The sequence below is a fragment of the Epinephelus fuscoguttatus genome, linkage group LG17 (genome assembly GCF_011397635.1).
Source record: "Epinephelus fuscoguttatus linkage group LG17, E.fuscoguttatus.final_Chr_v1".
NCBI lineage: Eukaryota > Metazoa > Chordata > Actinopteri > Perciformes > Serranidae > Epinephelus > Epinephelus fuscoguttatus.
The window spans coordinates 27,837,805-27,859,505 of record NC_064768.1 but is presented as its reverse complement, the minus strand read 5'-3'; the positions used below and the strand labels follow the sequence as shown (position 1 = coordinate 27,859,505).

At 42.7% G+C, this 21,701-nt stretch overlaps 2 protein-coding genes across 3 annotated transcripts; both read left to right on the top strand.

Annotated features, from left to right (window-relative positions):
* The first annotated feature begins 6,090 nt into the window (after positions 1-6,090).
* Positions 6,091-8,390, top strand: LOC125905300 (proline-rich protein 15-like). Its single transcript, XM_049603217.1, has 2 exons — positions 6,091-6,462; positions 6,971-8,390. Exon 2 carries the CDS (start codon positions 6,991-6,993, stop codon positions 7,420-7,422), a length of 432 nt encoding a protein of 143 aa, XP_049459174.1. The 5' UTR covers positions 6,091-6,462; positions 6,971-6,990; the 3' UTR covers positions 7,423-8,390.
* A 2,185-nt stretch (positions 8,391-10,575) lies between these two features.
* wipf3 (WAS/WASL interacting protein family member 3) lies at positions 10,576-21,404 on the top strand. Of its 2 annotated transcripts, none has more exons than XM_049602477.1 (8): positions 10,576-10,900; positions 13,637-13,743; positions 15,239-15,377; positions 17,098-17,259; positions 17,363-18,082; positions 19,640-19,777; positions 21,103-21,204; positions 21,292-21,404. In XM_049602477.1, exons 2-8 carry the CDS (start codon positions 13,654-13,656, stop codon positions 21,330-21,332), a joined length of 1,392 nt encoding a protein of 463 aa, XP_049458434.1. In that variant the 5' UTR covers positions 10,576-10,900; positions 13,637-13,653; the 3' UTR covers positions 21,333-21,404. The 2 variants fall into 2 exon arrangements, with proteins under 2 accessions (XP_049458434.1, XP_049458433.1); XM_049602476.1 differs by having other exon boundaries at positions 10,580-10,900; positions 21,100-21,204.
* The last annotated feature ends 297 nt before the right edge of the window (positions 21,405-21,701 follow it).

The following is a 21,701-nucleotide window of genomic DNA, read 5'->3' as shown; positions in this document are numbered from 1 at the left end:
TGAGTTAGCCGCTAACTGCTACTTTTTAAATTTCCAGCAGTGAGTCGCACTCATAACACAAAATCAAAAAGTCATACCTGTTCTGCACATGGTCCCATCCTGCCGCCTGTCGTGTTTATACAGACACTATTTTGGCACTGTCATTACCTCCCATGTCCCCCACTCTGTGAGTGTACACTGTATACAGCACGGTGAGGCAGCATAATGGCGTGATATTCCCACCTTGAAGTGGCAGTGTAAAGGGGAATTAACTCTAATGCTCTCTCCACACACACACACACACACACACACACACACACACACACACACACACACACAAACAGGGGTCTCTTTCAGGTCATTAACCTCTCGTAACACCTTGACCAGGGACAATTAAAAAAAGAAAAGAAAAAAAAAACCTTTTGGCTACTTCTGGCATTTATATATGTGGCCTATTTATTTATATGACCTGTCCCCTCTAGACTAAACTACACTAAGCTAAGCTAAGCTAAACTAAGCTAAGCTAAGCTAAGCTAAACTAAACTAAACTAAACTATTCATCCATCCATTTTCGTAACCGCTTATCCTCTTAAGGGTCATGGGGGGCTGGAGCCTATCCCAGCTGACATTGGGCAAGAGGCAGGTCGCCAGACCATCACAGGGCTGTCCCATAGAGACAGACAACCATTCACAGCTACATCCAATTTAGAGTCACCAATTAACCTATCCCCTTTTTGTCTTTGGACAGTGAGAGGAAGCCGGAGTACTCTGAGAGAACCCACGCTGACACGGGGAAAACATGTAGACTCCGCATAGAAGGGCTCCTTCCTGGGATTGAACCAGGAACCCTCTTGCTGTGAGGCAACAGTGCTAACCGCCACACAACCTTGCCACCCTTAAACTAAACTAAATTAAACTAAGCTAAGCTAAGCTAAGCTAAGCTAAACTAATCTAAACTAAACTAAAGATAAGCTAAGATAAACTAAGCTAAGCTAAATTAAACTAAACTAAACTAAGCTAAACTAAGCTAAGCTAAGCTAAGCTAAGCTAAACTAAATTTAACTAAACCAAGCTAAGATAAACTAAGCTAAACTAATCTAATCTAAACTAAACTAAACTAAACTAAACACGTTGTGTCTGTTTTTTGGTTGTTTCCTGTCTCCTTGATGTTTGCAATTATATAGTTTTGACTTTGCAGCTCTTTCGCATCTCTTTATGGTCATTTTGAGTCTCTCTCTGGTCAATACATGTTAATTTGAGTGAAATTTTACGTGTGAATGCCAGGGTGGCCAAGGATCCCCACTTTTAACCCCTATTTCAAGAGTCTTGGCCTGTGCCCAGTGGTCCCACTCAGTAATCAATCCATGGGTCAAGGGTTTTGTAATAAGTAGCAGGTCCTCATAAGTAGACTACCGTTAAGTCAACCAAATCTGTGTGAGTGCATGGCTGTAACCTTATATCTGAGTTTTTGTCTGTTATATAAGCCGTAAGTACTTAAGAGAGACACCCAAAAAATACAAAGAAAATGGCTATAAAGTGTTACATTCCTTTCTGCATTCCTGAAGGTTTCACCTTTAGCATCTACGGCGAAGTTCATGCGAGTTTCAGATGCTTTACTCACTGTTTAATAACACAAAAGTAAAAGGCACAGAGGAAAAACCGGCCAAACAATGCAATCCTCAAATCAAGCACACAATGCAATACAATCGAAACTCATTTTTCACAGGAACAAAACTCGACCTGCTCCACCCAAACGCTCTGGACTGCATATTTGTTTAGTCTGTATTCCTTTCACTATTTTTACCCATCTAACCCTCACCTATGGACTGGACTGTATACATTTGTTTATCTATGAGATAGTTAGTGTTTAAGGAGCACTTTAGTGTTGGTGCTGTTAGAGAAGGCCAGTAAACCATGTCTGTGCTTGTGACTGTCCTCAGATACAGTAGCCACTCACTTCCTTTGAGGAGTTTTTGTTAGCTGACTCTACCAGTCCAACTGGCTGCCTTCCTGCTCTCTTTCCCATGGTTCGCACGCCTCGGTTCAACCTGTTGTACAGTGCTGCACAATGGCGGAGATTTTCAGGTTTGTCATGTCACAGTGAATTACTGGACTCATACGCACATGGCACATGCGTGATGCAAGCACACCACCGTCATCACACAGGAAAACACGAGTGTAGACGGGCGCACGTCACCTAATATGAACCGTGTGAATGTGAGTCAACATAAATATTTATCCATGGTTGAGTGAGTCACTTTGGTTTGTTCGTGTGTCTCCCAATGCAGATTTGTCTCAGCCTTTGAACTCTGAAATCTCAGCTAATTATATATATATAACAACCAGACCCCTTTGAGATTTAGAAATCATTTTTGACATTAAATTGTGTACTAACAATCTTTGAATTCCAGCTACAAACAGTATTTGCTTCAGTACTTGACAGTCCGGAAATGTTTGTTATTGACTCCACAGGTCCACAGCAGGTCTTTTTTTTTTTTTTTTTTAAAGCCACTGAAAGTTTCTGTCCTTATGTGTTGCTAGTTGTCAGGGAGACAAAAAAAAGTTGATTCATGTAGTTTGTCATGGAGACAATATCTCAGAGGCATAAACAGATACAGGTGGACAGGAATTACCTTATGCAATCACTGTTTCAATATCTCTGCAGTGTCATGTGGATTTTGACACACATTCTCCACATGCCTCTCTGTCTCAGTGGGCAAAAACTCAGATTTCACCCTGAGGAAATCCTTCATTCAAAACTGAAACATGCTCAAAACGTGCTCTGTCCTCAGAGGTGGAGAACCTAATGTCACTGCAATAGTGCAGCTTTATCGGAAAGATCCCTGCATGGATGTTTTTCTTTATCTGGTTTGGTTGAAGTTAATGATCAACTTTCAGAGAGTAAGCAGATGGGGAGATACGGGACAGAGAGTTGAGGAAGCAGACCAAAACTGAGAGTGGATGTGACAAGATAACATCCTTTGATTATGATGTTGTTTAGATCAGAAGGAGCTGTACCTATGTGGGTAATGGGGGAGTGGGGAAGGCAGTGTCAAAATGATTATTATTATTATTATTATTATTATGCAGAAATAAGATGGTTCCACATTCCTAAACGTAAGGATTTGTTCCATTTTTTTTCTAATCAAATAAAATATCTTTGAGTTTCATTTCCATAGCTGGACAATCATCTTAGGTGATGAAAAACTGCAATGGGCAATTTCCAGATATTTCACCTAGCAAGCAATTAATAGGAATCAGAGTGGATACAATAGATTAACTCATCATGAAAATAATCATTAGTGTCAGCCCTTAAATATTATTCTGTTAGGTCATCTGCATCATCTATAATGTCTGGTAATGTGTGATAAGATAAAGCACAACAAAGGAAAGCATTCTGTGTGTGGCTGAATGAAGACATGACTCCGCAGAGTTTCGACCGGGATGGGAGATGAGAGGAGAGGGAGTCCCCAAGTATGCAGGCGGGCCACCATCTGCCGAAGGAGAGACAGACAGAAACAGCAGGAGGAGGAGGGAGACAAAAGGCATTCCCTGATTCCCTCCCTCCTCTTTCTGTTTCTGTCTCGATCTGATGTGCTGCTCAGACTCACACCAGGTCTTTCCTGTTGGCACTGACCCACACAGAAACCATTTGGGATTCCACAGGCATACCAAGAAAAATAGCTTGCTTCAAGAATAACGTCACGTCTAGGAGATGCTGTTTCCCTAACCTACACTTCGAAACTTGGCTTTGACACAATGATAAGTTTTGAAAAAGAGGCTTAAATGAATAATGTAAAATGTGTCTCAAGCCTCACATGAAGCTCTGATTATATGAAATAAAGATTATTAAAACAATTGTCCGAGCTCTCCAGCATTTTTTGCACGTGTCTATTGCATATTGTAATCATGTAATTGTGTTTTAAGCTTGTTTTGTAGCTTGAATATGTTCCCTTTTGAAGAGGTTTGTATGCATAATTCTTTACATCATGTTTTATAATGAGGCTTAACCTTGATGATAAGACGCAAACCACCACTAAATCACTTAAAACTAATTCAAACTCACACTGTGATTAAATGGCTACTTTCTAATCAAGCCCCCTTCACAAATGGTTGTAACTAATACATCAGTTGTAAGCCTGTATAGCTTTTTAGTTCATCGGGAAGACAGCTCCAATGGACCATGCAGAGAAAGAGCTGCAGGGCACGTGTACTGCAAATGTAACTAAAATTAAAGTACACTATTATCAGCGAAATATCCTTACATGTAAGTGCTACTTGTGTAGAAAAATGGCCCCTATAAGCAGTGCCAGACCTGGCACATTTGGCGCCCCGGGCAACTTCCTGGCCCATTTCATCTTCTTTTAGCTTCTTTTGATTTGCTCTCGTTCCATAGTCGACGCAAAGGCACAGAGACGCGAATGCATTGGGATGCATCGAGACGCATTGGCCGCCATGATGTGTGCTTGCATTTCAAAATGTGTTGTCCATTTTTTTGATACACGATGCAGCGATGCGTGTAATACCATGCGTTGCCAGCGGGGGTGATAATGCAAGCAACGTATTTGAAATTAACCACTTTTTATTATTCACAGAAGAAGCAGGTATGAAATATGATGGGCAAGGAGGAAAAACTCGCACGGGCACACCCCCAGAAATATGACAGTTCTAGTGCCCTGCACTCTAATAAAATAGCAGTACTAGCTAGCTAAAGCAGTACTAGCTAGCCGGAATGTACCAGTGACTCTGCTATCCCCTATTGCATGAGCGATGTATTGCATTTCCACCATTCCGCTCCACCATATCATCAATGCTCCAACATGGTCTCACTTTGATAATCAATCACTGATGCACACATTAAGATGAGCTGCATTGCCAACACTAGAGGTGGTACCACAGACTGACCATTAGTGTTGAGTCTTTTGGATCATTTACCCCCTATGTTTGATGTTTGTTGGGGGGTTGGGGCTCTAGTTGGCGCCCTACATAGCTGCCTATGTAGCCTATAGATGGATCCAACACCATCTATGAGAGCGTCAAATATTATATGATTGTATTATTAATATTGATGCATTCATGTGAAAGTAACATTTTGCTCTCGTAACTGGTCCAGGTGAAGCTAAGTATAGTATTTTCCATCACTGCCATTATCATCATGGCCATTTAAGCTGGCACACATATTAGCATGTGACTGTAGCTTTAAGAGCTTATGAGAAAGTGAGAACTCATGCCCTGTATTCCCGTAAGGACTGTTAGCTCTTGTAACGTCACCTTGGTAAAACATTCAAAAACATTAAGTAAAAAGTGTCATTAAGAAACTATTATCACAGCTGGGCACAGTCTCTTTTTAACCATGTCACCTAGCCTATATGTCTGGTTGCATGTAACTATATACTGGGCTGTAGGTGATGCAGCATGTGTTGAAGCCATGTATTAGTGTATGCATCTTGGTTATGTGTCATTTTGACAGACCCAGACTAGCAGGAAAACTACATGACACTGACCCCCGGAGTTAGACTTAAAAATACAGTGTGAGGACAAGAAGAATCACGTGCGACAAGTAGGCCTAGCCTAGCAGGTGAAACCGGCGCCAGGCCAAACTGCTTCCCCTCACGTTATGTCAGCTTACAACAGTAACAATTGCATGTCTAGTGCAGTAATGTAACTTCAGGAGACTCCTGACTTCTTCCTGCAGCTCACCCCCCTAATAATGTCAGCACAGGCCCTCAGTTAAACCACACAGCCTGACTGCTTGCTGCTGAGTAGCCCTACAGCCTCTTTAGGTTGATGACTATTAATAACATTAATTGAATACACATCTCACTATGTCATTCCTTTCCTTGTGCATGACACAAAAGCTATGAGCCATTGTGTCTTAAACTACTGGGCGTCCAAATTTGGAACATAATTTGGCTCCCTGGCCTGGGTTGGGTTCAGGTGATACAAAGGGCTCTTTTTTTTTTAATCTGTCACTGAAGAGGCGCACGCTCCCATGGGGTATGTTGCCAGGCAACCACAAGCCCCACCTACCACCGCAGAGGATTCACCTGAGCGGGAGATCACATGACAGACCCAGCGTGTTCATCCAATCAGGAGTAAGGACAGGTACTCAGAGAGATGTCAGTTTCGGAGGCGGAAACCTGCTTGTTCAGTAAGAGAAGCCGCTCCTTATAAATGTATCAATTCATTTGTGCTATTCTCGAGAAGTGAAAAAGAAGAGTAGACATATTTGACGAGGTCAAGAGGAGAAAAATGAACAGTTTTGGGGGTGAGAAATGTGAGGAGGCAAGACACCTGGCCCGTGCGTAAAATGGATACTGCTGCGACCCCTTGAAGGACTGCTGCCACAGTTGTGCTCCAACACTGAAGACGAAGACACTGGTCTGTCCTGTGGATTTATATCTCAACATAAACAAAAGTGTCACATTTACACTTTGTTTCGGGTTGTTTTAAGTGTTCACACACTACACTTCTGTAGCACAGGTGAGTGTTCATGAGAGCTTTTTTTTCGCATTGTTCACTTGTGAATCACTGCTTGGCTTTGCTCTTCTGTTCTTAAGACTCATTAAACCAGTTTTACAGAGAAGGTGAACATGGTTACACTGGTTATTCTTAGGATTAGTTGGTAAGAAGTTGTCTCATCACAGTGGGAAATAGTTACCAGAAAGGTGAGAGTAAGGTACATTTATATTTAGAGAGGGCAAATCATGATAATCAAACAGAAAATAGGATTTGTGATGATTATGAGGGTGGGGACGAAGATGTGGAGTGTGATGAGTAATATTTTTCAAAACCAAAGATATGACACCGTTTTTAAGGGAATAATTTACTGTTTCACTAGAAAATAGAGAGTAAGTTAAATAAGGAGTCAGTTCAGAGCATGTAGACAGATGATTTCACAGATGAAATTACATGATCTAAAATAATACTGATGTAGAGGAGAAGATCTTGACTACAGCTGAATTACTGATGCCTCTGTTTTCTGTTCCAGTTCCCTCCCATCAGTTAAAGATGACAGAAAGGACCCCATGGTGGATGGCATTCCTGCCAAAGAAGAAAAGTGGAGGCTCCAAGGACACCAGCACAACCCACACCACACCGCACTTTGACCCTTTTGCACCAAGGTCAGAGAAGCAAAAAGACTCCGGTGACCAGGCCCTGTCTCAACAGGAGGCCGGCATCCACAGCAATGACACCAATGAAGAGTCCCGCCTGGAGACGTACTTCAACGAGCAGACGTGTCGCAGGAACATGAGGATTTCACGCTCTGGTCGCTTTAAGGTCAAGGGAAAAATTCGCCAGACCCTTCCTACACAGGAGAAAGAGACAGATAATGTGGCATCAGGGAAAGAGGACATGCGGGGATCGCGAGGAGGAGTAGACGATCAAAGACTGCCCCATAAAATGATGCACGAAGAAAAGGAGAGGGATTCAAAGAAATGAAGACGCTTCATTCTCTTGAGGCATACCAAGAGCTCTGCTGTGTGTTGGTTATGGTGATGAAGATAACAACGAGCATTCAACTTTTAGCCCAATACTGCTGGAATCAAGTTTATTGTATATGAAACATTGGACATTTGAACTTCTGTGTTGATGGACTTGTGCCAGAAGGCCACAGAAACAATAATCATCAACTTGAAAAGGATTATATTTGTTCTTTATGATGGTTATTGAACCATTTTTGCCCACAATATCCCATAATCAAAGCTTAAAAGTAGAGATACAGTACTATAACTCTAAGCACTTAATACCCCAATATGTATTAATGTCCCACTGTGCCGCTGCCTCAGTCACAGACAGTGTCATCATTGGACAAATCTTAAAATGACTTACAACCTTTAAGAAAACACAATCCCAGAATGCAATTTTCAGTCAGTACTCAAGATGAAGTGTGATATGCTCCAGGAAAATATTGTTCATAAGGTGTTTACATTATCTGTAATAAGAATAATATATGTTTGATAATGAAGGATAAGTATAATGCAACATTTTTACAAATGCTTTTACAAAAAAAAATGTTGATTCTGCCTGGTTAGAAGGATGTTTATGAAGGTGTAAAATGATTTCATAGTTATATTGTGTGGAAAAAAAAAAATCAGTTCGTGGAAGAAATTAAGGAATGTTTGTGAGCAGCTTTTAGTCAGATGCGTGACACTTGCCAGTAAAAGTGCATAAACACTTTGTATGAAGGATGAAATCCAGCATGTTTTATGACATAATGGGTCCAAAACAAGCTACTACTGACACTGAAGTAAAAAGCTAATGTCATGACATCCAAGTGAATGTGATATGGCCATGTAGCTAAGGAAGTATGATCCAGATGTAGTTTGCTTTGCAGGGCTACTGTATTGTGGACCACTTGTGGATACTTAAATGAAGGCAAAATCTGAGAAATAAATCTGATAACTGCGTGTGTATGTGCATGTGTGCCTCATTATTCCAATTCAATCACAATGGCTCAACTTGGACAGTGATTGGACAGGATAACTGTTGTATACAGACTAATGCATACTAAAAACAAAAAGATATATACAGTGTAAGAATTAGTAAAAAAGTCACATAAACACAGAAGAATATGTGCACTTCAAAACATGAGCTAAAAGACACCACGTACAGAGAAGTAATATCACTCGTCTTGGCGGCCATGTTGGTTCCTCATCATCGCTTTACTGGAAGAGGCGAGGAGTGAGGCTCGTGTGATTATCACATTGTCTGAAGAAGGCTATTGCTATTACAAGGAATTAGTGTCCTTTTTATGCAGTGTCTGTAGTGCAAGTCAAACCCAGTTCTAATTATACTGTTCTGTCACTTAAAGGGAGGAGTGTGCCTGTGTCACTGCATTCCTCTGTCACTGCTGAGGTTTGAGGTGTGTGTGTGTGTGTGTGTGTGTGTGTGTGTATGTGTGCCTGCAGCATTTGTTTTTATGTAGCAGGATTGTAACTGCTGCGTCATTTATGGCTGTGAAATTACGTACGGATATTTAAATGTGACACATTAAAGTTATTTTGTTAATGGAAGTGCAGGACCCGACCTGGCACATCTGGCCCTAGGCAAGCTTCCCCCGCCCCTTCACCACCAAAATAAAAATAAAAATAAAAAATTTTCTTATGATTATTGTATTGATTACAAACAAGAACAATTATAACTAACTAGAAATCAAAACAAATAACTTAGCTGAAATATAAATAAATATACAACATTATTATAAGATATAATAAGGGGGAGTATTGCCCCTCCCATCTGGGTGGTGCCCTAGGCAGTTGCCTGACTCAGAAACCCAAAGTTTCAGGGTACCCCATGCCCATCACTTTCAAAATGTCAAATGTAAATTAACACGTAGCGAAAGCAGAAAGAGACTTGGAATGACCACAAAGAGACATTTAAAAAAACAAAACATACAGAGATGCCAAGAAACTACAAAGAGACACAAAATAATTACAAAAATGGGCAAAACAACCACAAAGAGATGCAAAATGGTTCGAGTCCCAGAACAACCACAAGAAAGCACAAAATGGCTACAGAGAGACACAAAACAATCACAAGGAAACACAAAATGGCTCCAAAGAGAGACAAAACAATCACAAAGGGACACAAATGGCTACAAAGAGACATAAACAATGACAAGGAGATGCAAAATCGCTACAAAGAGACAGAACAATCACAAAGAGACACAAAATGGCTATGAGACACAAACCAATCACAAAGAGACACAAATGGCTACAAAGAGACACAAAACAACCACAAAGAGACACAGATTGCTACAAACAGACACAAAACAATCACAGGGAGATGCAAAATGGCTACAAAGAGAGACAAAATAACCACAAGGAGACACAAATGGCTACAAAGAGACATAATTGGCTACAAAGAGAAACAAATTGCTACAAATAGACACAAAACAATCACAAGGAGATGCAAAATGACACAAGGAAAAACGAAATACAAAGAAACGACTACAAAGGAACACAAAACAACCAAAAAAATCTGTCACAAAATGATTCCAGAGACACAAAAATATAAAAAAAAACTATAAAAAGACGCAAAGCAATCACAAGGAGACATACCCACCCACCCACAAAGAGTCACAAAATGGCTACAAAGTGACCCAGAACAACCATAATAACAAGGAGAGGCAAAACCCCCACAAAGTGTGTCTTGTGTGGAGGACAGGTGATGGGGCCCTTTACACAGCTGTGCCCAGGGGCTCATTGTCTCATAATCCGCCCATGCCGCTACTCAGTAAGTGAAACAATTAATTTGATATGGACATATTTGGAAAAAAAAAAAAAAGACTTGTAATGTCATATTTTTAACACGAGGGGGCGAAAATGTGCCACCATACAGCTGCAAACAGAAATGAATGGCACTGAAATATACTGAGGTGAAAAACAAACGACACCCAGTCAGATCATGTTTTAGAAAAGTCAGTGGTGCAGACTTCTTCACCCCTTAGTTTGAACAGGTTCTCATGCCTACATAATGTTTATTTATTCCACACATGCGCAATTCAACGTGAGGGAAAGTCTCTTGGCAACTTCAGCAAGAACTGAAGCGACGACACGGAGCCAAGTGCCCCCCCCCTCTCTCCCCATTGGTCCCGTGCTGAGTGTGGGGCGGTAAGGTGTGGCCTTGCACCGTGTCGCCTCCTGCAGTGCGCCCACACGGGAATAAACACCCAGAAAGGAACCATTGTGCACGACCACCGTCAGCCAGCGTCTGCAGTTTGGAGTCAAATGAAAAGTTTCTTGAACTTTTTGAAGCTCCATAAGTTTTAGTCACTGGCAGCCCAAACACTGAATAACTGGTGTCCTCATTGGACTATAAATAACGCTACAGGGAGCGCACCATGAGGCCAGTGTGCTGTGGTCCGTCTCACTGAAGCTTGCTCTACAAACAGGTGAATTTTGGATATTTCGTGAAGGTAAGACAACACTGCCGTCTATTATTAATGCACACAATGTGCGACAGGTGGTTTTTCTTATTCATATCAAAATGTGCAAAACAAGAAGTGTTTACAGAAGATGAGCTGAGTGTTTGTTACTGTCTCTTCAGTGGCATGGCGCATCAGCTGTACCTGACTCGTCAAGGCTTTGCTGTTTTGGTGGATAGGTTTTCAAGGTGCATTTTATTCAGGCACTCTATATTAAAGGACAAAAAGCTATCACTTGTAAATTCGTTTCACAAAAGTTACAGATTCATTCATTCTCAGTTAAAGTTAAATATATGGTGAAAGATGATGATAAGGATGATTGTTTTAACACCTGTGTTTTGCAGACATTGGCTTTACTTCCTCATTGTTTGAAGTCCCACAGATCCACTGCTGTATGTGTTTAAAAAAAATCAATATCAACCTTTTTTCCCTTTAAAGGGACAGTTCACCCCCAACTTAAAGAATGCACATTTTTTCTCATACCTGTAGTGCTACTTATCAGTCTAGATTGTTTTGGTTTCAGTTGCCAAGTATTAGAGATATCGATCATAGAGATGTTTGCCCTCTCTTGAATATAATGGAACTAGATGGCACTCGGCTTGTGGAGGTCTGCTGAAATCATGACCCTGTTACTCAAGATAATTGACAGACCTTGCTGTGAGCAGTTTCATTTAGGAACTGTTTTCTTTACCAAGTAGGGCTGCAACAATTAGTCAACTAATCGATGACTAATCAACTATGAAAATAATTGGTGACTATTTTAGTAGTCAACTAATCGGTTTGAGTCATTTTGCATAGAAAAGTACTATAAAAGTACCCCAAAATACTCTTATTGGAGCCTCTTACGTTCATATATTGGCATATTTTGGGGTTTGGGAGAGACAGGCCGACATTTTTTAACATTTTAACACATTTTTCAATAAAATGATTAGTCGACTAGTCGAAGAAATAATCGACAGATTAGTCGACAATGAAAATAATCGTTAGTTGCAGCCCTATTACCAAGCTACACCCGAAAATTGGATCATCCCACAGAAGGATGGAGAGTCTCCTGCTGGCACAAGCTTGAGCGTTTCGTCCACGAGTAGATGCACTCTTCCTTCTGATGATGTGGTTAGTGGGTGTAGTTTGGTAGAAAGAAAAAAAGTTCCTACATCAAACTGATAAATTGTACTTTTTGGCTCTTTGAGCACCTCAAACTGAGAGGCGTCCAGTCCCACTTTGTAAGAGAGAAGGCAGACATTTATGGCCAATAGCTCATCAAAACAATCTAGATTGATAAATAGCACCACAGGTAAGAGGAAATATATGTAGTTTGGATTTTGGTGTGAACTGTCCCTTTAAAATATTACTTTTTGCACATTTATTGAAAGCGGAAAAAATACAGAAATTAATGTCAACACACAACAATGATTTACAGCTGGAGTCTGTCTCTAAAACGCTAAACAGAACATTAAAGTGACACCTGCTTCATTGATTCATACAATAGAGATTCAGCACTATGCTGTATCCTCAGGTCAGTTAGGACAGCCTCAGCTTGCGCTCCAGGTCTCTGTCTTTTTACATGTCTTTCACATTGAAAAATGTAGAAATCACTTGTTAAATCTGCAGCAGCTGCCACTTCCAGCTGCTTATGTGTGTTTGTGTCATTAGATCTTCTTTGCTTCAGGAAGAACAAGACGTACGACAGGTCAAAGGAAAACAGCTGGTGTGAGAGGTGCATTTCCTCTCAGTGTCCCACCTGTTCTTTTAGAGCTCAGCTAACCAGTGTCCAGCTTTGCCCCCTTTAAAGTCCTACACTAGTGTCACAGAGGCTGCTTGACACAGATATGGAGATAGAAATAGCAACGGAGGACAGGCTGCCAGTTGCATAGACGGGAATTGTACACACACACACACACACACACACACACATATATAGACAAGAGGGACAGATACAGATTCAACAAACACAGTTTCTATTCTGTTTTATTAAATTTCTCAGGAGGAGCATGTGCAGATTCCACAGAGAATCTAATGTGCACAAAAGTCGGTCTGTTTTGAGTTTTCCTCAGCCATGCAAGACAGCTCCTGAAGAATTTATGATGTCAAGAAAGTTATGTGGAGGTCTCAGTGACTGTTGCTGTGGATCATTTACTAGCTGAGTTGTCATTAATGTGGAGATTGACAGACGGTGATATGATCTCGGGCACGAGCTGTTCCTGGAAAGTTGCTCTCGGCCACTATCACTTATCAAAGTGATACACGGACCAGTTCCTCTTGATAATAGAACCACAAGACATCCTGTACAAAAAGAACAATGAGTGAGCATGCTGTAACATTTTCCTGAGAAGTTTCCTGACTGTATTTTCCATTCACTTACTGCAGTGAGGGCCAATGGTCACTGAGTGGTCACTGAGTGGCTGAGGGGCAGGGGTCTATTACTTTTCACACAACACTGTCCATTGTTCCTCTCCTAAAGTCCCTGCCACAGGGCAGTGTGGGAAGAAGAGGAGGACAGGGGCGGGGTGTGTGTGTGTGTGTGTGTCAGATTTCTCTAGAGAGGATGGAGCGCTCTCTGTTTCCTGTTTTGCGCTGTATACTGGTAAAAGCTCTTCCTGTTCAGTAAAGAGGGTAGGAGGTCATCCAAAGTGCCCCTTTACACAGTAGCAGCTTCTGACTGTGGACAGTGGCTGCAGTGCATGAACAGGATGGCGACTGTGTTTGTTTCTGCATTGCCTTCCGCAGGTATCTGAGGCCTCAGCATGCCAGTGCCCCCTCCTCCCCCTCCGCCTCCCCTGGCTCCCCCTCCACCACCACCGCCACCGCCGCCGCCAAGCTCTGCCCTGCCACAAGTAAGACTGTCATTCTCTAACTCTCTCTCATGCAATTGTAAACACTCACTTGTGTCCTTCTCACTGACCATCAACCATCACCTGTAGGTTATTTGCATTATTGATTAAGGTAATACACACACACGCAGAGTAAGGCAGACAGCAGACTCTCAGTAGCAGCAGAGTGTTATGTTTCCACATCAGGCGCTCAGTGTCCTCATGTTAAATGAGTCGCCGCTGCCAGCAAACAAGGCCATGCTGCAGAGACACAGTTTAGCAGCTTCAGAACACATCAATAAACTGAAGTCACAGTGTTTCTCATCTCTCTATGAACCCATTAAAACAACTGAACTGAACTGATCTTCTCCCTTCTCGTTCCTTTTCTGCTTCCCTCACATTTAACGTCTACCTCTTCTCCCGCTCTTAACCCTTTGCTGAATGCTTTCACTGCACCCTCTTGCTGTTTTTGTCAGCAGAGGTGAGTTTGAGTGGATGGGGATAGTGCCATATTATTTTCTCACCCACCTCTTTCTTTGAAAGATGACATCAAATAAAACCTAAAAGTCTTGAAAACACCGTTAGTAGGGCTGCAACTGATGATTCTAGCCTGGCCTGGAAGCCGGAAACAGAGCTCTGCAGCCGTTCCGTTGGTTTCCTAGCGAGCCAAAAACCATCTCTGGAGCAGTAGCTAACCCTAACAGTGATCTCACAAAACACCCTTTTAGCCATAGCTCAAGAAATCATATGTTAATTATGACAAAATTTAACAGAGATACCTACAGTAATAGAGTAAAATCATGAAGTGATGACATTTCATATCCAAAAAGTTAAGCTACACTGTGACATCACAGTGTTCTGCAAAAGCACTTTTTCTGGCCGTTAATCAACGCCATAACTCAGGAACAGAAGTGGAGACATTTGGACACTAATCTTGGGTGTTCACCTTGAAACTGTGTTGATTGTACGGATCGTCTGTGCTGCCGGGTTGAAGATGTGTGTGAAACATCCATGTTTTGGAATTTGTAGCAGTGTCAAATGTTGTGGCTACAACTTTGTGTTCTGTCCAGGTCCTTGTGTAGTTCAAGCTCATTGGTTTTGAAGATTTTGAGCTTCAAGTGATTGTTGTTGCACCATGATGAAGCTCTCTTATCAGTCCTCTGTACTCCTCTGTAGAAATAGTCTTTAAGTGGAGACAGCATGTTTCTCACTGGAATCATGTCAGTATAGTAATAACTTCAGTTTCACAAATATGCACTTAATACCTTTAATTCAATTCCTTCAAAGTCTTCAAGATATATTTGAGTCTGGACAGACATGAATGTAAACTGCAACTTGACTTGTTGGTGGAGGCCTGCAACCATGATTTGATAATTCTAGTTTGCTCTATAAAAGCCGTTATTAATCGATGATCAAAATAGTCTGTATTATTAGTATCCTGACCCTTAAGACAGAACACATTTACAGCAAAACACTGGTCACTGTTGCATAAAGGCTCTGTTTTGTCTCTGTGTGACAGTGTCCGTCGGAGCCTCCTAAGCTCCAGTCTGGTGGAGGAGGAGGAGGTGGAAGGAATGCCCTGCTGGCCGACATCCAGAAGGGAGCCAGACTGAAGAAAGTCACACAGGTCAACGACCGCAGTGCCCCCATCGTTGATAGTAAGAGCAACATACTTACCATACTACCAGTGGACACACTCTGTCTATGTTAAGACACTAAATGATGCTTGCATGCATCTGTTGACTAAATCAAGTAATTCTCCCAGTGGAGCTTAGAGGAACGGAGTTTAAATTAGTTGTGTGTTGAGATGCCACTGTGTGTGTGATGTATTAATTAAAAACAGAGTGGGAACAACAAGAGGGAAGAGGGTAGTGTGTGTAGTTCATTGGGAGTGTGTTAGTTCTCTTTGAGCTATATTTGAGAATAGACACACACATATACACACACACACACACACACACACACACACACATCAAGTGCAGACTTCAGGAAGGAATGCCTTACAGCAGATAAGGATGCAGACACAGTAGGAAACTACTGTGTACAATAGAGAAGACATACATTGTATCCACAGTAGTCTATACCACCTGTTTTATAGAAGAGACTGGAAGGTTCTTTGGTATACCACATGTTTATTTTGTTGATTTTTTTTTTTTGTCTTTACATATACATATATTTTGTCTTTACATCTATACAATAGGGCGGCACGGTGGTGTGGTGGTTAGCACTCTCGCCTCACAGCAAGAGGGTTGCCGGTTCGATCCCGGGCGTGGGAGCCCTTCTGTGCGGAGTTTGCATGTTCTCCCTGTGTCAGCGTGGGCTCTCTCCGGGCACTCCGGCTTCCTCCCACAGTCCAAAGACATGCAGATTGGGGACTAGGTTAATTGGTAACTCTAAATTGTCCATAGGTGTGAATGTGAGCGTGAAGCTATGTGTCAGCCCTGCGATAGTCTGGCGACCTGTGTACCCTGCCTCTCGCCCAATGTCAGCTGGGATAGGCTCCAGCCCCCCCGCGACCCTCAAGAGGATGAAGCGGTTAGAAGATGAATGAATGAATGAAGATCTATACAATAGAGGGCGTTAGCATTCTTTTTTAATATAAATTCTAGGGATGCAGGATAATATTGGCATGTCAACGGTATTGGCCGATAATGGCTTTAAAATGAAATATCGTAGCAGAGTTTGCTTTTTCTCCCCGTGTCAGTGTGGGTTTTCTCCAGGTACTCCGGTTTCCTCCCACAGTCCAAAAACATGCAGGTTAACTGGTGACTCTAAATTGTCCGTAGGTGTCAATGTGAGTGTGAATGGTTGTCTGTCTCTGTGTCAGCCCTGTGATAGTCTGGTGACCTGTCCAGGGTGTACCCCGCCTCTCGCCCAATGTCAGCTGGGATAGACTCCAGCCCCCCCAGTGACCCCAAACAGGATAAGCGGTTATGGTAAATGAAGGAATGAATTAGTGAATGTCAATATAACCACCAGCGTTTATGTGTTCCATCACAGTGTAGTCATATAATTTAGTTCACAGCTCAAATAACGTGTTATAATGTGCAGTTCCCTCCACCAGTAAATAGTATCTTACCGTAGCGTCGTCATGTGTGGCACCAGGCCAGCTGAAACAGACCGGTCTGTTGTGTGAAAAGGTGTGTAGTTGGCCCTCGGGGAGAAAATTTACTCATGTCCCTGCTTGAACTGTTGCATCTTCATGTTGTCCATTTATGATTAAGAGTAAAATTCACAGGAGTATAAAACCCACTGAGCACATATGGACCACATAAAGCAATAAACGTATGTGTGATGAACTAATTTGTTAAAGAACAGGTAATGAATATATTATGAGCACTAATGTAATTGTTATTAATTATTTGTGTTGTTCCCCAGAGCCCAAGGCAGGCACTGGAGATGCATCCAGCAGTGTTGGTGCTTCTCAGGGCTCATCAGGAGGGATGGCACCTGCGGGGCCCTCTTTGGGTGGGCTCTTTGCTGGAGGGTTCCCCACTCTCAGGCCTATAGGACAAAGAGATGTAGCAGGCAAGACTCCAGGTTGGTGCAAAATGTCTTGCACTTACTAAATCTATTTATTATTACATATGTATGTACCATTTAAATGACGCCTTCCCTCACCTCTTGTGTCTGTGTGTTTCAGTGTCACGGTCAAGCTCCTCAGCCTCCCTGAAGCCTCAGTGGAACGCCCCCACCCCAGCAGACACGAGCAGCGTCTCCGAACCTCACAGGACGTTGGAGCTCCGAAGCTCCGTCCATCGTCAACTCACTCCCTCGTCCTCTGCTCCTCCCTCTCCATCGCACAGCAGCAGACACTTACCTCCTTTCCCTACCTCCTCTCCCCCTCCCCCCCCACCTCCACCGGCTCCACCCTCTGCCCTCCCCCCGCCTCCCCCACCCCAAGCCTTCCAGGACCGGCCAGCTAATAAGCCACCGCCTCTCCCCTCCTGCCCTCCTCCTCCCCCTCCATCTCAGGTCACAAAGCCCACCTGGCTCCCCATCCAGCACTCCTACCACACCACCATCTCCCAGCCTTCTACTCCTCCTCCTCCACCTCCTCCTCCACCTTTCCAACCTCCCTCTGCTGTTCCAGGGGACCGCTCCTCAGGGTGCTTCTATCCTCCACCCCCAGTCCATTCTGAGCCTTCCAGGTTCCCCATCCTGCGAGACAGCCCACTGGGACCTCCTCCTCCACCTCCTCCCCCACCCCTCCCGGCTTCTTTCACCCCCAGTTGCCCATCCACCCTACCTCCTCCACCACCCAAAGTGGCTGCAGTGCCCTCGCCGACCATGCGTTCTTTGCCTCCCTCGTACCCCTGCAACGCTCCCACCAGACGGCCACCTGCTGTACCCAGAAGTGCAGGTAGGTGGACAGCAAGATGGGGATCTGTCTTTTTTGGCACATGGGAGAAGTTTACCTTGAAGTCATCTGTTTATTTTAACCCAAACCATCATTTCCCCCCTAATTCTTAACTAAGAAATCCCTTTCTGGCAAAAAGCCTTCTAGGCAAGCTTCTCCAAACAGCTCTTTTTTTCTTACCAGTGACTTCTCTGTTGATGGTAAATAGAGAGCTGTTATAAGGTAGATTAAATAAACCCTATTGTCATAATTTATTACAAGGCAGTGGTTTTAGGAGATAATTTTCACCCATTTTCAGACACAATGTACAGCCATAAGCATCACTGGTAAGATGGAGCCAACCAAGAAACTAATGATGATTATGAAAAAAGGGACAAAAGACTCTATTGGATGAAGAGCATGAGGGGAATCGATTAGTCAAGGCAATTGATTTCTTTTTTCAACTAATTTACAAGTTAGAGGAAGGCATCCTAAAGGCACAGACACCCCAACCCTTCTTAAGAGAACTAGCGGCGACGAGAGCCCCCTGCCGCGTCGCCTCTTGTCGCTGTGTGTCGGCCAAAAAGTTGCACATGAACACCCCAAACTGACGGCCATCAAACACATATGATCCGTGCCTGTGTAAGAGGACATATCCCTCCATACCAGCAGATGGCAGTCGTCTGTAATCGTCATTCAAAAAGGGAAACCGGAAGAATGTCTTCATCCTAGTTAGCCAGTTTTGCATGATCCAGTGTTGAAAGAACAAAGCATATTTCTCATGTGCCAGTGAACAATAACGCAAACCAATATAAAATGTTTCTGCTAAAGAACTCAGTGGCTGAAGAAAGACAATCTTATCTCGTATAACAAGTGTGTTTCAATGTCACTCCCTTTTCACTTTAGCTCTTTGTTTACGTTCCTCTCTTCTGTTTCTCTTCTCGTGCGCTGAGCTCAACTGCCAATCAGAATGAATGAATCCGCAGAACAAAGGCCAACTAGCGCTTGTGGGACACATTGCACCAACGAGGGCTGCAGATGTTCATCAATGGCCCAGCTTTGACTGACAACCAACTATTGGCTTGGTGTGTCAGGGCCTTTAAACAGTAATTAACAACCTGAGGTTTTTGGGAAACTTACAAGCAGGGGAGTATTATGAGATAATGGACCCCTGGGCACAGACATGCAGTAGCCCCAACACCTCTCCTAAATAGGAATACACAACTGTTCATATAGAATGTAACTATATGACTCAGCAACATATTTATACCAGTAAAAATATTTGTAGTAACTGTTAGTTGTGCGTTTGAAACTTGTCTGAAACTTCCAAACAAGTAGGGGTTGTAACCTGTGACAGCTGTTGCAGCTGGTAATTAAAGCCAACAGGGTGGTTGTTATGTGACTTTTAGTTTCTTTCTTTCAGTGTTTTTTTTCTCTCAGAGAAAAAATAGGAATACAATCTCACTGTGTCAGTTATTATCACAGAAGAACTAGTTGAATTTGGATGTGTTTTTAATGTAGCAGATTTTATTGCTGTCTGACACCCCTCTGACTCCTCCTCTCTGTCACCCATTGCAACAGGAGTGGGTCGCCTAGCTCCTCCTCCAGCTCCCCCGACACGTTCCCCCTCTACTGAGCTGTCCAGCCGCATTCCTCCTCCTCCACCACCACCTCCCCTGCCGCCATCAAGTCTCAGGAATGGACACCTGCACAGCCTGGGTGAGTGTGTCGTACAATTACATCTCTGACATTTTAGAATACATTTGAGGCCTTTAGTGGATTTTATTATCCAGAGTGACTTGAAATGAGAGCAGTGCTGCATTTTATTAATATTTATATATTAATATTTATTTAATTTATATATCCCTTTTTTTTTCAAGTTTAAATATTTTCACACTATTTTTTTATTTTCTCACAGCAGTTTTTATTATTTGTGGAATATATTTTTATATGTTATTTAATTTTATGGCCATTCTATCTTGTTCTTGATTGATTATGATAGTACCACAGTAATTAACTATGATTATTTGGTTATCAAAGTGAAAGTACTATAGAGGGAAGGAGACTAGAGACGGGCTGTTTTTATGGCCCTGACACACCAAGCTGGCTGTCGGTTAAATGTTGGGCTATTGGTAAACATCTGTCGCCCTCATTTTTGTGGTTCGTCCTGCACTATTGGCACTAGGCCTCCCTTGTCACCTGTTATTTTTGGCCAATTCAGCACATTTAATTGGTGTGGGACCCAGCAGAGCTCATCGGTGAGAGAAATCACTCTGATTGGAAGTTGAGCTCAGTGCATAAGGACAGAAACAGAAGTGAGGAAAGTAAACAAATGACAAACATTGAGAGGTTATCAGATCAAAACAAACTTGTTATTTATGGTAAAATTATTTTTCTAGCCATGTAGCTCTTGAGCAGAAACAGTTCATAATTGTTTGAGTTTTTGTTGACTAGAGCACAATAATTGTCATTTATACTTACCCCATCGGATTGTGTTGTTAATGTGCTAACTGCTAACCAGCATCTTGAATCCATCCTGTCGGTCTTGTGGTTTCGTTTTTTGAATGACGAATACAGACTACTGCCTCCTGCTGATATGGAGAATTATTTCCTCTCAGGCAGGTGCTTAATGTACACCTGAGTTAGCTGTTGGATATAGTCTTTGTGGTGTGTTCAAGGGCAACTTTTCACCAAGACACAGGCGACACAACAGTCAGCCTTCATCGCCACTAGTTCTTTATGGCCAGACACATCAAATCGACATCAAAGAAAGGCTCCAAGGGCCAACTGTGCAGGACACACCATAAAAACTGGGGCAACAGATGCTCACCAATTGCCCAACATTGACTGAGGGCCGACTGTTGCCTTTGTGTGTCAGGGCCCTGTGGTGTTGGTTTGGTGTGTCTTGAGAGGTGAGAAGATGACATTAGTTTATTTTTGAAGAGGCAGATTTGGGGAAGTAAAACTTGAACCACCTTGTATTTGAAATAGGGACAAAATGGCAGCCTTTAATTGCATCTTTACTGTACGTCTGCTTTTAGCAGATGACTTTGAATCCAAGTTCCAGTTCCACCCCGTAGAGGACTTCCCCCCTCCGGAAGAATTCAAGCCTTTCCCTCGGATCTACCCCAGCAAAGAAAACAGAGGTAACGCCACAGTGGACTTATTCCTCAACAATGCCCATCACTTCAGTATCATCTGCTGAGCTTTCCTCCTCTTTCTTTCTCTTACAGTGAACTCCAAACCACCTGGGATTAGGACACACCTAAGATGAGTCAAGGCCTCACCCTGTTCTTCACCGCCCCCCCAACACACACATATCAGACAGTTAGACTCAATCCTCCTCCTCCTCCTCATGACAATAACATAACTGCCATGGACGTGTTTGGATGCAGGCTCTGTGTGTGTGTTGTTTGTGTTGAGTGTATTTGTGCGTGTGCGTGTATATGTGAGTGTCAAACAGGGTCCCGCCTTATACTGACTATGTGACCTCTGACCTTTTCCAGTGTGGAATGTTTTGAATGTTTGTGAGGAGGAGGGCTCTCCCTACTCATACTCATAAGTTACATACAGACTACACACACACACACACACACACACACTCTCCAGGGACAGTGTCTACCAGCAGCTATATTTATCATGA

Coding starts and splice junctions, on each gene's coding strand:
- LOC125905300 (XM_049603217.1), top strand. CDS start 6,991: ATGACAGAAAGGACCCCATGGTGGATGGCATTCCTGCCAAAGAAGAAA.
- wipf3 (XM_049602476.1), top strand. CDS start 13,654: ATGCCAGTGCCCCCTCCTCCCCCTCCGCCTCCCCTGGCTCCCCCTCCA. Junction 17,260..17,362: donor TGTAGCAGGCAAGACTCCAG/GTTGGTGCAAAA, acceptor TGTGTGTTTCAG/TGTCACGGTCAAGCTCCTCA. Junction 19,778..21,099: donor TGGACACCTGCACAGCCTGG/GTGAGTGTGTCG, acceptor GTCTGCTTTTAG/CAGATGACTTTGAATCCAAG.